The sequence below is a fragment of the Rutilus rutilus genome (assembly GCF_951802725.1).
Source record: "Rutilus rutilus genome assembly, chromosome: 2".
NCBI classification, from domain to species: domain Eukaryota; kingdom Metazoa; phylum Chordata; class Actinopteri; order Cypriniformes; family Leuciscidae; genus Rutilus; species Rutilus rutilus.
The window spans coordinates 14,734,357-14,750,538 of record NC_140210.1 but is presented as its reverse complement, the minus strand read 5'-3'; the positions used below and the strand labels follow the sequence as shown (position 1 = coordinate 14,750,538).

Genomic DNA, 16,182 nt, shown 5'->3' with positions numbered 1-16,182 from the left:
ACCATTTGAAAGCTGATACTTTGCTTCATCAAAAGTAACTGTCTTGTCTGTCTGCACGTTGTCCATGTCCTCGTTGCTCAGTGATGTCTTCACTGTGTGGCGAGAGCACGTACGCTGAATCCAGTGGCAGGGAGTCGAAATTGGGCACAACACTTTAAGGAAATTTGTATACAAGATGAACTTGCACGTTTTTTTTTTTTTTTTTTTTTACAAATGTTACCTTGACACCAGCGTCTTTATCTCGCTGATTAGCACAATCAGTAAAGATGAAGATAAATTACACACAATTTGAATCTGCTATAGCGAGTAGCCTATCGCCCTTGCAAACAAACCTGTTAATGCTCTATATAATGTCTTTCTTGACACAGGTTATTCACTTGTGTAAATTTATGTCAATCCCTGAACATTTTTTTTTCAGTTATCATTGTATGCTTGCTTAAATATTTCAGCATGAAGTACAGAAAGCTACTTTAAGTACAGAAAGCTAAATTGTAATGTTGGTTTGCATACCCCAAATTGTCAATTGTGTCAGGGACACTCTGACATAAAAAAATAAATAAAAACTGCCTTTATGATTGTTGGCTACCACATCTATAAATAAAGGTAGGGGGATTTTTTTTATGTTCCCATCAAAGTCAAAATCAAACCTAGACCCTTGTGATACAAGTACATCATTTGATGTTTAATCACGTTTAGTGCATAAAACCGATTGCGCGGTCTCTAATTTAATAATGCGGTGATTCTCCCCAGCACTGCACATTTTGAGTGTCTGCTTTGTCTGACTCTGCCATTTCAGGCGTTGGAGTCTCTACGAAAGAGCTGATAAACTGAATCAGGTGTATTTGATTATTTATCCGAGCTGAGCTATAGTGACCTCTAGCGGACACACAATATATTGCATGTGATTTGTTCATGCCAAATACATTTGGACCTAATTCTGAGTTTCATGACATTTTCAAGCATGGTTATCAACTAAAACCATTTAATAAATAATTTCAAATAAAATGGACTTTATTTCTAGCCTACTTTTACCAAACTAAAACAAAAAATAACAATAAAATCTAAAACAAACAATCTATAAACAAAAAGTAGTATATAAATGATACAAAAATAACAGTTTTCAAGTGTCTTATATATTCATTCTTAGATCTTAGCTTCCCTGGATGTACAAAAACAAATTTTTGAAAGCTTTTTTTTTATTGGTACAAAATGCCATTTTATTGTTTGAGTTCATCACACACGTCATACGACACTCATTCCATTTTAGCTGAGATATAACATGATATTACAGTAATGATAGCATCAACTATTAAAACAAAACAAAACAACTGAATCAAACAGAATTTGTCAGTGTCCGAATCGCACTGTAGTTGACTCGAACCAAGAAATAAACTTTTCTTTGTATTTTCACTGCTTGCCCTGAGTGTAATCTATGGGGTTATACTTTGAGCTGGCTTTTATGAATCATATATAGTGAATTCCCCCCAATTTCAGTTTTGAGCTCAGCTTAACACATCCTAGTAATTATCCATAATATTATTATAATATTATCCATATAAGCATTATATAAATATTATCCATAATAATATTACGCTCTGCCCACTTTCAGATCTACACACGCTAAGGTAAAGGGTAAAAGCACAATGGTGAAATCTCAACAACGCTTTTGATGACACTTTAAATGGAAATGAATATTTTCACTGTTATCTCTTGCATCTCCTCAAAGAAAAGAAAAATGTATTTAGTTCTGGAACACTTGATAGATATGGAGCTCACAATAAACAAACATAAAGATAAAAAGATAGATACAAACACCCCAAAACACTTCTTTCCAACCAAAAGGATAATATCATTTCTAAATTACTCTCCCTTCATATGCAGATTCCGCCCCTTCAGTTTATAAAGTGACATCATTACATGATCACATAAGAGGTCCATTCATGTTTAACAATCACCAACAAAAAAAGCTCTCATTAGAAAAGAAGCCACTTTTCCATTCATAAAGTGGACATTTAAAGTGGATGCCTTGATATGTCTTGCAGGCAACTATCTAATTTTATTTTGGAATATCATTGAATAGTTCCACTTGGAAGAGTAATTTATTTCTCCCATAAATGAGGCAGCTTCCTTTTAGCTTCAGGAACTGTGCTATTAAACTACAAAAGACATCCTGTTAAAATAATCACTGCAACTGACAAAAACAAACAAACTCACCTGCCCAAAGTTACACACACACACACACACACAAAAATCATCTATCATAGACACTAGAAGTAAATATCGTCACTTAGCTATTGACCACTCAGACCAGTCTTTTTCACTAGAGCAAAGCTGAAAATTGACTTTGACAGCTAAAAATAGATATTTCCCCCTCCAAATATTAGGTAAATAACCCCTCCCCTAGGATTTATATAGTAAGAAATTCCATAAGATCTACAAAATATAGCAATGCCATCTTTAAAAAATAGTTTTGCTTCTTTAAATATTTTGAATACATTCATGACTATTGGTAGTGCCTTTATGAACGGTGGCTTCGCTTGTTCCATTGTCATGGTTGCGGTGTTCCCTCTGTCGTCACTGGTCAGTATCTAGTTTGGTATTCGTGGTGCCATCTGTTGAAATCATTGTAGAACAGAACAATGCTACCAGACGCCATTCCAGTGATGATGCATCTGCAAAGGGTGATGAAGTGAAAGATTCAGGAAGAAAGAGAAGTGTCAGTAAGTAACAGATAAATATTACTTAAATATATTGATTGCAGAGTTCATTTAGAGAAGAGCAAAGATAATTGTAACACATTTTGCTATTTGTTTTCCCCATTTAGAATAGATCTTTGGCATCTTTGATATGTCAGCGATCATTACTAAGTCTGGTACAAAAAAACGGAAACTAAAAGTTCACAAAGGCAGACGAAACAAGTAAATGAAAAGGCTTTAAAATGTCAGTGTATGTATTTTAATGTGTCGTTCTATTCTCAATCAGTAGACACATCCAAGCTAGACTACATTCCAGACAGATGTTATTATTATAAGTATCTTTTTTTTTTTTAACTTTACTTAAGTTCCATTTTCTTTTTTACTGGAGCCTTTTTCTGGAGGAAGCTGTTACATTTATAAAAATGGGAACATTGTTGATTCTTTGAAATGTATCTACTGTGCCAAATGAGACCAGAAAAAAAAACACACACACACACACACTAATATTCAAAAGTTTGGGGCCAGTAAGAAGAAGGATATATTATTCAGCAAGAATGCATTAAATTGGTCACAAGTGACAGTAAAGACATTTAAATTAATTGTAAATAAAGTCTCATATATACATATATATACACATTTAAATACATACATATACACACACACACACACACACACACACACACACACACATACATACATACATACATACATACATACATCTATATATATATATATATCTATATATATCTATATATATATATATATATATATATACTGTATATATATCTATATATATCTATATATCTATATCTATCTATCTATATATATATATATATATACAGTGCAATGCATAAGTGAATACACCCATGCTAAAGTTGACTAAAAAGAGGAATAAAAAATAATATTTTGGAAATTGAACTTAATGCCTTAATTTAAAAAATTAGGAAAAATCCAACCTTTAAGGACACCAATTTTCTTTGTGAATGAATAATGTATCGTAAATAAATAAATGTTCTTCCTTAAAATACATGGTGCATAAGTGAGTACACCCCTATGTTAAATTCTCATAGAGGCAGGCAGATTTTTATTTTTAAGTATTTAAAAAAAAAAAATTTTAGGATACTATGCATCCTGATAAAGTTCCCTTGGCCTTTGGAATTAAAATAGCCCCACATCATCACATAGCCTTCACCATACCTAGAGATTGGCATGGGGTACTTTCCATAAGATCATCTCTCAATGCAAATCAAACTAGCTTTTAGGCTAACTGAAATAAAATCATGCCAATCTCTAGGTATGGTGAAGGCTATGTGATGATGTGGGGCTATTTTAATTCCAAAGGCCAAGGGAACTTTATCAGGATGCACAGTATCCTGGATCCATGAAGTAACTGGCCTTTAAAAATAAAAATCTGCCTGCCTCTATGGGAATTTAACATAGGGGTGTACTCACTTATGCACCATGTATTTTAAGGAAGAACATTTATTTATTTACGATACATTATTCATTCACAAAGAAAATTGGTGTCCTTAAAGGTTGGATTTTTCCTAATTTTTTAAATTAAGGCATTAAGTTCAATTTCCAAAATATGATTTTTTATTCCTCTTTTTAGTCAACTTTAGCATGGGTGTATTCACTTATGCATTGCACTGTATATATATATATATACATGTATATATACATGTATATATACACACACACATACATGTATACACACACACATGTATACACACACACACACACACACACACACACACACACACACACACACACACACACACACACACACACACACACACACACACACACACACACACACACACACACACACACACACACACACACATATATAATTCAAAATAAAGTAAACCGTGACATACTATACCCAAAAATTCTTCATAAAGTGGACTACCAGTAACATTTATAAAAGTTTCGGACTATAATTTATTCAAACACCTTGCCCTGACCATGTTTTGCTTAAGTGTTTTTTTTCTTTAATTGCTAATGCGACCTTTTTACACCACAGACTGAACAAAATTAAGCATTGCTTGACCTAAATTGGTATTATCAAATTGTGTACTTAAATTTAACAGCTGACAGCTATTCAACCTAATTCATTTGTGAGACAGTCTAACAGAAGGATGGCCAAAACCAGTGAAGTTCGTCATATTTTATAACCATTTTCTGAACTATAGCGGAAAAAAACTGTGATAATGTGAGAAACGTTGAAGGTGTCCGAATACATTTTGGTTTGACTTTAACTAAGATTGAATTGTACATTTACAGACATAACACAGTATATATTGAGTGTTACGATTATGCTTGCTCTCCCCAATGTCATGTATAGTCTGGTAAAGGAACAGGACCCAAGTTGGTCTCTATGTACAGTATGCTACCTTTGGTCATGTGACATAGCCATAGAGCGTATTCCAGCATCACATCCTGGGTAAGTGAAGAGTTGTTTGAGATCATGAATCTGCCACAAGCTGAGAACTCCTGAATCTCCTCCAGACAGCAGATACTGTCCGTCTTTACTTAGCAGCATCGCCTGGAGCACAAAACACAGAGGACACTCAGTGTGTTACATAAAAACAGTCTGTTTGTCACAGTCACTCTCACACACACACACACACAGTCAGTATTACTATTTTCTGCTTTTCATTTTCCAAGTCAAAGTGGTGGGTTCATGTATCCGAGTACGGTTTGCTTTGTTAAATTCCAGATGAAACAGAAGTCACGCAAATGTTTTTTTCACAGTAAATATAAAAAACAAAATCTATTAGTCACAACAGCCTCACTTTAAAATGTATTAAAGGCAATTAAGCAGTCAGAAGGACCCCTGACCTTTTCAGCCAATATCCAGACCAGCGGTCTTTCACATTTCACGATGATAAATAACACTGATAAGCATTTGATGGGTGGTTTAAATATGCTTTTTTTTGTTTGTTCTCGGCTCAGTGAATAAGCTCTTTGTAGCCGATGATGAACGTCTGGAGCATCCGGCTGGCCGGTGATTACAGGGGTTTACTGACACCCCTGTGGACCTTAGAGTGAGTGTGCCCTGCCTCATCCAATCCAAAGCCACACAACCCCCGATCTTTCCCAGCATGCACGGGGCCAACCTGGCGAACAGTTTGTTTCTTAAACCGCTGTAGCGGTGGTATCCTGCGGCGAAGGGCAGACAGAGTATGAGATTTATTCTGTTCATCTGGTTTTCCTGTGTGCACATGGGCTATGTAACACTTTAGAGGTCCCACGAGAAACACAGATAATACAGAACAGCAAACACACTGGGCTCTTTCATTCCCCACACGTGCACGCACACGTCACTCCTTAAAAGCAGTCTTAAATGAGTTAAATAAAATGGTGAGAAACTGGGAAGCGTGAGACGTGCAGCAGCGGCAGATCTTAAAGTGACAGCAGCCAATAATGAACAAAGGTAACAGAAAATTACTCACTGCTCTTGACTAAAGAACTTTTGTAGCTTTAATAAGGATTCATCTACATTTAATTTAATTAATGCAGTGCAAACTGTTTGATAACTTTATTCAATTTCTGTATATTTTGAATAAGGGCACAGGTAAATATGACATTTATTATGGGTTTATGTGAGGATTGTTTTAAGTCTACTTAAATTAAAAGTTGTTCATTAAAAATGTTTTTTTTTTGGTAACTTTCAATTACACTGTAATGTTGAATGGCTATAATTAATGATAAAAAAATTAAAAATCAGTTTCATTGAGACATCAGTAGCTGTATTTGTATCAGTGATACTGGCCTTCATTCATAAAAAAATATGCCATTAAATGTTTGTACATTAATGTTTCTAAATTAATTTGGAGATTAACTGTTAAATAATTTTGTTTTATTACATTATAAAATCTATTAAAAATGTTTAAAAACTTAAGTGTGTGATTTGTGATTAATCTAGTTGACAGCATTAATATATATATATACACACACACACACACACACACACACACACACACACACACATTATATAAACACAAACTTTTATGTTAGATGCGATTAATCGCAATTAATTGATTTGACAGCACTACTAAAAATATAAGCTTGAACATTTACATTAACCAGTTATTTTCTTTTATGGGGTTTATGATCCAGATTTAATCCAGGTGATGCTCACAACAGTAACTAGAATGGATCGGAGAACTTTGGCTTCCTGTAGCGCAGACCTAGTTGTCACAAGGGCTGTATTTCAGTAACTTTTCACTTAAAACTCAATTACTCAAATGCTTATTTTCTTCAGGAACAATTTTGTATATTGATTTCAACGGCCTAAGTTGGAACCATTTTAAATTCGTTTTTTTGGTCAATTCAGTTATCCGAAACATGATATCAATATCATCATCATTCGTAATGGCTGATGGTTAAATTATTATTATACAGTTACATAAATGATAATATAGCTAAAACTAGTAAATTATAACTGAAAGGTTGAACTGTTCTTTGTTATTTTTCATAAAACTGAGGTTGGAGTTTCACGTTCAAGTTATAAGTCTTAACAACCTTTTAAAGAGCCCTCTGCTGCACATCTGTCACTTACTGGGGGATTTTTTTTTTTTTTTGAATAATAATGTCAATGTACTACTTTAAATGTCTCAGCCTATGTCTCACGCTTTTTGTGCAGCAGTGGACATTTACTCCAAGTCTCATCAGACTTTTCTAGACCATGTTACAGTATACCCAGAGTTATATTATTATGGGTTATATACCCAATTATTATGATTTAGAAGATGTTTTCCTCATGGGGACCAAAACATGTCCCCATAAGGTCAAAATTGACTGGTATTACTATTCTTTTGGGACATTTGGTCCAAATAAACAGACAGACAGACACACACACACACACACACACACACACACACACACACACACACACACACACACACACACACACACACACACACACACACACACACACACACACACACACACACACACTTCCCCACTAGCACACACTTCCCCACTAGCACAGTCCTGGGTGAAATACCCAGTATCAATCACAGAGACGGTTCTGCTAGATCGCTGTCCAGCAGACTTCAGACGTTACAGCAGCTGGGATCTGAGTGCATTTGCGTGCATGTGACCTCTTTTGATTTGTTTTGGATGTATCTGAGATGTGTGTAATTAGGTTTCAGGTTACACTGTGGCAAAACTTACGCATTTGATTTCAGTCGTGGTATGAAGCAGAGGCTCAGGACGGACATATGGGATCTGAATTATACATAAGGGAAGAATCACCAGAGACTGTCTCAACTATGTCTCAATTAATGACAGCCAGAGAATAAAGCGATTCTTCAAAGTTATGCACGCGTTTCGTTTTTCCTTTATTGTCCAAAAGTCCCTAATATGAATCATCCCAAAATCCTGCGATTTGAACAGATTCAAACTCCACCCTGTGACTCACTCTGAGATTGGATAATAATGTTGTCTGGTCACTGCTGCAACAGGAATAAAGTCTTCTGTTCTAATGTGCCTTAATTACTTCAAAGATGTCTGAGAAATATACAAGTACATAATCCAGCATCCACGGTGGTCCCTCTGGACCATGTCTGGAAAAGGATCTGTGAGAAGCAGAGATGTCCAGGTTGCAGAGCGGGCTGGGTCAGAATCATAAATCAGTGCTCTCCTCCAGGGCCGCCATTCCAGAATCCAAGATGGCTGCCGTGACTCAGATATCTGACTTAAAGTCAAGCTGTGATTTTAAACAACAGGGTTGTGTTGGATGATGCCCCACTGTTTTTTCTCTCTCTCCTGATCTGCTGATCTGTCTGTGTTAGGTCAGGATATGTCTGGCACAAGTAAAGACTGGATTTATGAAGACTTTAATGCAGCCTATTGCGTATGTGCAGACGGCTCGGGAAATGTCTGTTAAAATGGTTACTAACAGACATACGCTCAGTTGTGGGCTCCAGAGAGCCATTCATGTATTATTTCTACTTGTCCAAATTAATGTTCTGTCAGACCATCAGCATGAAGACTCACTTTAACCACAGCAACAAACTGTCACAGCAACCCACTTACTCAAACACAAAACCACATACACCCTCTTCTCCACAAACACACACTGTCACAAAGATGACACTCCATCTGGCATGAGAGGAGCTTACTGTGTCACAGTGTGTGTGTGTGTGTGTTTGTGTGTGTTGAGGTCAGAGATGGGCAAGAGAAGTTGAGTACTTGAAAATGATGGCAATAATTGATCAGGGATAATATTTCTGTGACTTCATGTTTATTTTTTGATTCACTAAAACTAAAACTTGCCAAAAGCAGCCTTGTTTTTGATTGGTGACATTTAGTAATATTTGTTAGAAGGGGACAGTGTTTGAATTGAGTATCATTCTGTTTCAGTGAATGACCAAAAACAAAACAAAAAACACCTTTAAAGCCGCAGTCAGACTAAGAATGCACCAGGGCTTATGTTTTAATGAATAGATCACCAATAAAACAATAATAAACACTCAAAATGGGGGAATATTTCATCTACTCCACTTTCCCACAATGCTGCAAACCTGCAGCTTTGAAGTTTGTGTACTTTAAATTCAGCCAATAGGTCAATCATTGATGTTTAGATCCTCTATTGGTCATGTCTTCTCATTATACAAAAAGTTGTAGGTCAGCGTTAAACAAAAGTGAAGCCAAATGCAAAATTTGCATAACCTTTGGTTTTCCACTCTCCTGTTTGTGCGAATATGAATGGAAGTCAAAGGAGTTTAGCGTGATTGTGTGTCTTTATTTCACACAAACATTCAAAATTATCCTATTTCATAATCTCTTATGCTGTAAAACATTTCAAAATTAGATCAATTGTACCAAAATGCATGTTGGCTTTGAACAAGGACAATAATTAAATTGTCTAGTAAATCTACACTACTGTTCAAAAGTTATTTTTTTTCCCAAAAGTTTTTGAAAGTCTTTTATGCTCACTAAGGCTGCATTTATTTGATCAAACAGACAAAAATATATGAAGAAATATTACTTCAATTTAAAATAACTGGTTTCTATTTTAATATAAATGTATTCTATTCTATTTTCTATTCTATTTGAATAATACAAATGTAATTTATTCCTGTGATGGCAAAGCCAATTTTTCAGTCTTCAGTGTCGTAGGATCCTTCAGATTTGGTGCTCAAGAAACATTTCTTATAACATTTCTTAACATTATTAATGTTGAAAACAGCGTCTTAATATTATAGAAACAATGATAGCTGTTTTCAGGGTTCTTTGACGAACAGAAAGTTCAAAAGAACAGCATTTATTTGAAATAGAAATTTGAAACATTACAAATGTATTTACTGTCACTTCTGATCAACTGAATGTGTCCTTGCTGAATAAAAGCAGTCATTTCTTTAAAAAGCCCAAACCTTTGAACAGTAGTGTACAATGATCACTGCAAATTTATCTTTAAAATATTAGTACACATATGTACAAAATAAATCCAGGATCATGATTCTATAAGATGACAGACTAATCCTCCATTATGTCATATTGGTTGAATAATAAAGAAGTGTGTTAAAGAGCAGAGCCACCCTTCTTCTCCGTCACTGCAGACTCTGTTTATTGAAAACAAATGGAACCTGGACACAATGAGGAAACTAATCAAGCTCGGAGCAGCAGAGAGCAGAGGAGCACGTAACAGAGCCGGCCTGTTAAATGGGATGCAGGTGTGGGTATGTGTGTGCAGGACAGAGAGAGAGAGAGAGAGAGAGAGAGAGAGAGAGAGAGAGAGAGAGAGAGAGAGAGAGAGAGAGAGAGAGAGAGAGAGAGAGAGAGAGAGAGAGGGGGGGGGGGGGGGTAGGGAAGTGGAGACGCAGAGCTCTGTGAATTTTCCCAGGCCCCGAGGAAAGAGAAAGTGATGGAGCGGGAATGAGAGCTGGCCGATTTTAGAAACTCTGCCCGCCAATGACAAATGTGTCCTTTAATGCAGGAGGCCTCGCCATTGGCCCTTCCTCTCTCTTGCTCACTCTCATACACACATGCAAGTTGAGTGGCATTTCGTAGCCCTGCAGATCAAAGGACAGATTCGGACCCTTAGGGTTCAGAAGCCAAGAGAAAGAGAGATGGAGAGAGGAAAGAGCGAGGCCTATAGGCAGATCATGCCAGCGTTTAATCACATCCCCAGACAGCTGACATGATAAAATACAGAGGCTGAGAACAGAAATGGAAAGAGAGAAAGAAAGAGGAGGGACAAATGGACATGCGAGAGCTGGCCAACTTGTTGGCCTTGCTTCCTATTACGCATAATTGTACAGAGTAGAGTTTATGCTCATGTTTACCTTGATGTTGTCTTCCACCTCCATATGTCCCAGTAGTTTCCCGTTGATGCTGAACACACAGAAGTGGCCCTTGTCATAATAAATGACACAGTGACCCTCAGTAGAGGACATAACCAAACGTGGCCGCACACAGCCGTCTGGACCCTCCAGAGTCCTCAACAGGTCACCGTTCATAGAGTGGACAAGACATGGACCCTCTGTTGTCACACACATACAGAAACATGAGGGTCAAATTAGATACAATTACAGTGTGTTGCTGCACCAAATTGTATGTTATTTGGGACCTAAAAAGGTCTGTTGATTTTAACATTTTTTATATTTCTTCATCCCCTGACACATTTGTTATTTATATCTGGGAAGCCATGTTTAGGATAGATATCTCAAGAATTATGATTGACAGCCTCATAGGAATGATACACATAGACAGTCATGTTCCTGTCAACTACAAATGGTTAAGCGCCTACTCTCAGGGCACAAATATTTTCATAATTGGCCCCAAAAGTTGGAAGGAAGAAAAACATCTAGAGATTGTGGTACAGGGGCCTTAATTACACTCATAAAAACACTAAAGATAAATACTTATAAATGCGTTTTGAATGAACATCTTTAAGCGTCTTTACATAACATCGTCAATTTTGTAATTCTCTGTCATGATCAAAATGTGAGACATTAACATTTTATTCAAGTATGGTATTATATTAAGCTAATTTTGAGGAACTGTGTTGAATATGTAGGACAATTTTGTAAAGTGGCACTGAAGTAGATTTATATGTGCACTGCTCCCATGCAAAAGACAACTGACCAAAATCAATCATAGTAAAATAACTAAAAGCAAAATTAACTAATACATACATAAGATGAATTAACTATTTAAAATCAATACAATTTAAAATTGTATCGCAATAATTACCAAATTAATTCTATAAGCAGCACTGTATCTGCTCAGTGTTTGTGTTTGCTTTACCTCTACAGCCACTGATGACCAGTCCCAGCTCTGCACACACACTCGCACACGTCACCTCACAATCATGACCGGTCAGGATCGCCCGAGGAGTCACAAACTCTGCTGGAGAGACATACACAGAGTTGATCAAAAATAGTTCATACAATCGCAAAAAGGGAGCACAATAATAATTACAATCAGAAAACTGTACACTATATTAAAGAACATACAGTAATAACTTCACTTAGTAACACGACCGTCAATTTCAATGTTTAAATTAGGTTTTTATTTGTTGTCTACCCTGTGATAATGTAATTAGAGTGTGTAATTACTGCAATCAGACACTTATACTGTACCTGTGTTACAGTGTGTGCTCACTCTTGCTCTCTTCTGCCATCCACGTGTCCTATTTCAATCAGTCTAACGAGCTCTGCTGGATTTAAGCGTGCCCTTTCTGTCTCTATCACTCACACAAACACCTGCCTTTCAATGTGGTTCAGGTAATGTCAAAAATAACAGTTAATGAACTAATGAATTGTCACTTTTTACCTGGACACAAAGAAGTCGTACATTTAATTTATTTAACTCAGTCTCGCTCTCACACACACACACACACACACACACACACACACACACACAGTGTAGATGTATAGGTTTCATTAGGTGGCAAACTTCCTAAATGTCTCAGCTTTGAGTTATACCCTACAACTCTGGGGATTAAAGCCTGATGTCGGATTGTGCCCTGAAAAGATCAATAAAACTGATATATTGGTGTATCGTTTAACCTCCCCGTCATCGGCCACCATTTGGTTCGCATTAGGACAACATCTGATTACAATCTAATACCTATATACTGTATACTATTTATCTGTACTGCAAATATGCACTAGAGAGTATCATTTACTCATAGAAAGAAAGAGAGTAAATTAATACATAAACAGAAGACAAATCTAGAATTTCTTTTTTTTTGTGCAGTAATATTTGCAAATGAAACAGCATCAGATTGGATTAGTTATAAAAAGCAGGCTTCATGACAGTGCTATGCATGATTTGGTCATTAGATGGCAGTGTGGTCAACAGAATCAATTCAACAATTCTTCACAGTACACCGCTTGGGGAAGCCTGGGTATGGATATAAACAACTCTGTGTTTGAAATCATACTGCAACTTCATTCCTGTCTGAAACGAAGAACTGTGTCAGAATGAACGAAATGAACAAATAGCAAAAATAAAATGTCATTACTGCTGACCAGCAATTGCTATTTAGTACGGAAGAGGATTAGGGCCAGGCAATAATAAAAAAAATAAAACCATCTCGAGATTAAAGTCATTATAATGCGAGATTAAACTCGTTAAATTTCGAGAAAAAAAGTCGAAATACAATCTTGAGAATAAACTCATTAAATATCGAGAATAAAGTCGTTGTGTTGCGAGAAAAAACTCGTTAAATTTCGAGAAAAAAGTCGAAATACAATCTCGAGAATAAACTCATTAAATATCGAGAATAAAGTCGTTGTGTTTCGAGAAAAAAACTCGTTAAATTTCGAGAAAAAAAGTCGAAATATAATCTCGAGAATAAACTCATTAAATATCGAGAATAAAGTCGTTGTGTTTCGAGAAAAAAACTCGTTAAATTTCTAGAAAAAAAGTCGAAATACAATCTTGAGAATAAACTCATTACATTTCAAGAATAAAGTCGTTGTGTTTCGAGAAATAAAAGTCGAAATGAAATGTAGAGAATAACGCATTCGATCAGAGTTCATTAGCCTACTGATAGAGGACATGGCAGAGTTGGATCACTTAGTCAAGCTATATTTTAGACTTTCTTTCAGTAACAAAGCCGTCTAGGTCGGAGGAGCTGTAGCCTACTATCATGGAATAATGTCCACTTTAATGCACCCTATAGGCGGGTGAGAAACAGCGCCATGAATTATGCAGAAAATGCAAGACTGCTCTTTGTGCATTGTGTAATGTGTCAAGTTCAAAGCTTCATAAAACAATCATTCCACAGTAAAAACTGCTTAAAATTTGGATTTCGTTAGACAACAGCTCTTCTATAATGGGATAATGTCCACTTTAACGCACCCTCTGATGCGGCCTAAATGCACAACTAGTAGGAATGATGGCGCAATAAGGCGACTCTGAATTTGTTTGCCCCATTTAAAACTTTAACGGTCCATAAAAAAACCCGGTAGCCTACAGAAATTTGTGCCAATATTTCGGTTTCCACTAGATCAATACCGGTATATGCTCTATTACTCCCAGTCGGATTTAACGCACCCTTACATATGGCTGAGAAATGCAGAATTTCTTCATTCATTTCTAACAGCTTGGTGCGAGCAATGCCATACACACAGGGTGCTTAAGGAAGCGTTGCGTCATTTAAAGGGGAGGTCCGCGCGTCAATAACGAATAACTGGATTCAGCCTCGTATGCAATGAACTCTGATCGAATGCGTTATTCTCTACATTTCATTTCGACTTTTTTTCTCGAAACACAACGACTTTATTCTCGAAATTTTATGAGTTTATTCTCAAGATTATTTCGACTTTTTTCTCGAAATTTAACGAGTTTTTTTCTCGAAACACAACGACTTTATTCTCGAAATTTAATGAGTTTATTCTCAAGATTGTATTACGAGTTTTTTTCTCGAAATTTAACGAGTTTTTTCTAGAAACACTGCGACTTTATTCTCGAAATATAATGAGTTTATTCTCAAGATTGTATTTCGACTTTTTTCTCGAAATTTAACGAGTTTTTTCTCGAAACACAACGACTTTATTCTCGATATTTAATGAGTTTATTCTCAAGATTGTATTTTGACTTTTTTTCTCGAAATTTAACGAGTTTAATCTCGCATTATAATGACTTTAATCTCGAGATGGTTTTATTTTTTTATTATTGCTTGGCCCTAATACTCTTCCGTAATTTAGCTCTAAAAATCCACTGCAGAATCTACAGCACCGCTGCAAAAGAAAATATATTTTACAGGAGTTGTGGGATTGCAGCATTGTCTTTGCTGGCTGCGCACAAAAGCAGACATACAGACTTGTGAACAAATGACTCTTATGAGCTGATTCTTTTCATGAATTGCTCACAAACATTCACTCATGGTGGCTGATTGTTTTGAATCATTCTATCAAATCACTGACTGAATTAACATGGCTCACTTACATGTTTGACTCAAAAAGTAACAAGAACTTGTGAAACTTGAATCCATATTATTACTGATGGGGGTTGTTCATTTGATTAAAATGTAATATTTAAATTTTAAAAAAAGAAGTCATTAAACAAAATAATTAGTAAAAAAATTAAATATGTTACCAAAATCATAATAATAAATAGTAGTTTGGACCAATTATGGAAGTTTGAACAAATTCCTGCAAAGTTTATTGATCGTGACGTGACTGAAGTTTTTTCTTTTTTTAGCTTTTGAACTTTCATTCCTTCACCCACATAATATTATTACTGGAAAATATGTCCTGCACCATTCTACATGTGATATCCAGAGATTCAGTTTGATTTCACTTTAGATGAAAGTCTGACTCGTAGGCTCTTTAATGTCACTGACGGCAACCATCTACTACAGTCGTACTTATCTTTAGATGCTCATTACCTAAATCAAAATTAGTCATAAATCCTGCCCCATTTGTAAGAGAGCACTTAACAGCATGTAGAGCATCCAAAAAACTCCAAATTAGCAAAGGGGAAGTGTGTGTTTTTGCGAGAGTGTGCGCGTAGAGGGCTTTGATCAGCACCGCAGCCATATGGCTCGTGTGCGCAGGGGAAGCCCATGGCATTTTTCACTTTTATTGAGTGTTCTCTTGCTCTCTCAGATAGATGGGACTGAACTCTCCTGAGCCGGAGACCTCCGAGTCACATTTACTGTCTCCCTCTGTGGCCCTCTGGTCTCCACTTTCACTCACTCACACACACACACTCACACACACACACACACACACAGGCAGGCCGATTCCATTTATGGTGTGATACTAGCCTGAAACTCAATCTTCTGAGCAGAGACCTGCTGTGGTCAGATGAAACTAGTTGTAGCTTCTGAGAGTGAGCCGTAAATCATTACACTGGCCTTGACAGAGACACGCTGGAATGTGTGTGTATGAACAATGAGCTTTTAACACTGTTGCGTTGCATTGATATCATCACCTGCATGAAAGCTTTTCCTATGAGTGTTTGCTAAGCTCTGGTTGGGGATTTGGGTTCTGAACGTTACCCTGATCTTGAC

General features: G+C 36.3%; 1 protein-coding gene across 2 annotated transcripts in view; it reads right to left on the bottom strand.

The window, feature by feature from the left end:
• Positions 1–1,189: 1,189 nt before the first annotated feature.
• The window catches only part of lrba (LPS-responsive vesicle trafficking, beach and anchor containing), a 257,927-nt gene continuing 242,934 nt past the window's right edge, over positions 1,190–16,182 (bottom strand). For both annotated transcript variants that reach the window (XM_084402975.1, XM_084402976.1), the window contains exons 53-56: positions 11,961–12,062; positions 10,997–11,193; positions 5,093–5,244; positions 1,190–2,672 (exon numbers count right to left, since the gene is read on the bottom strand). In XM_084402975.1, coding sequence (XP_084259101.1) covers positions 2,582–2,672; positions 5,093–5,244; positions 10,997–11,193; positions 11,961–12,062 — 542 coding nt within the window. In that variant the 3' untranslated portion in view covers positions 1,190–2,581. The remainder of the gene's footprint in view (positions 2,673–5,092; positions 5,245–10,996; positions 11,194–11,960; positions 12,063–16,182) is intronic.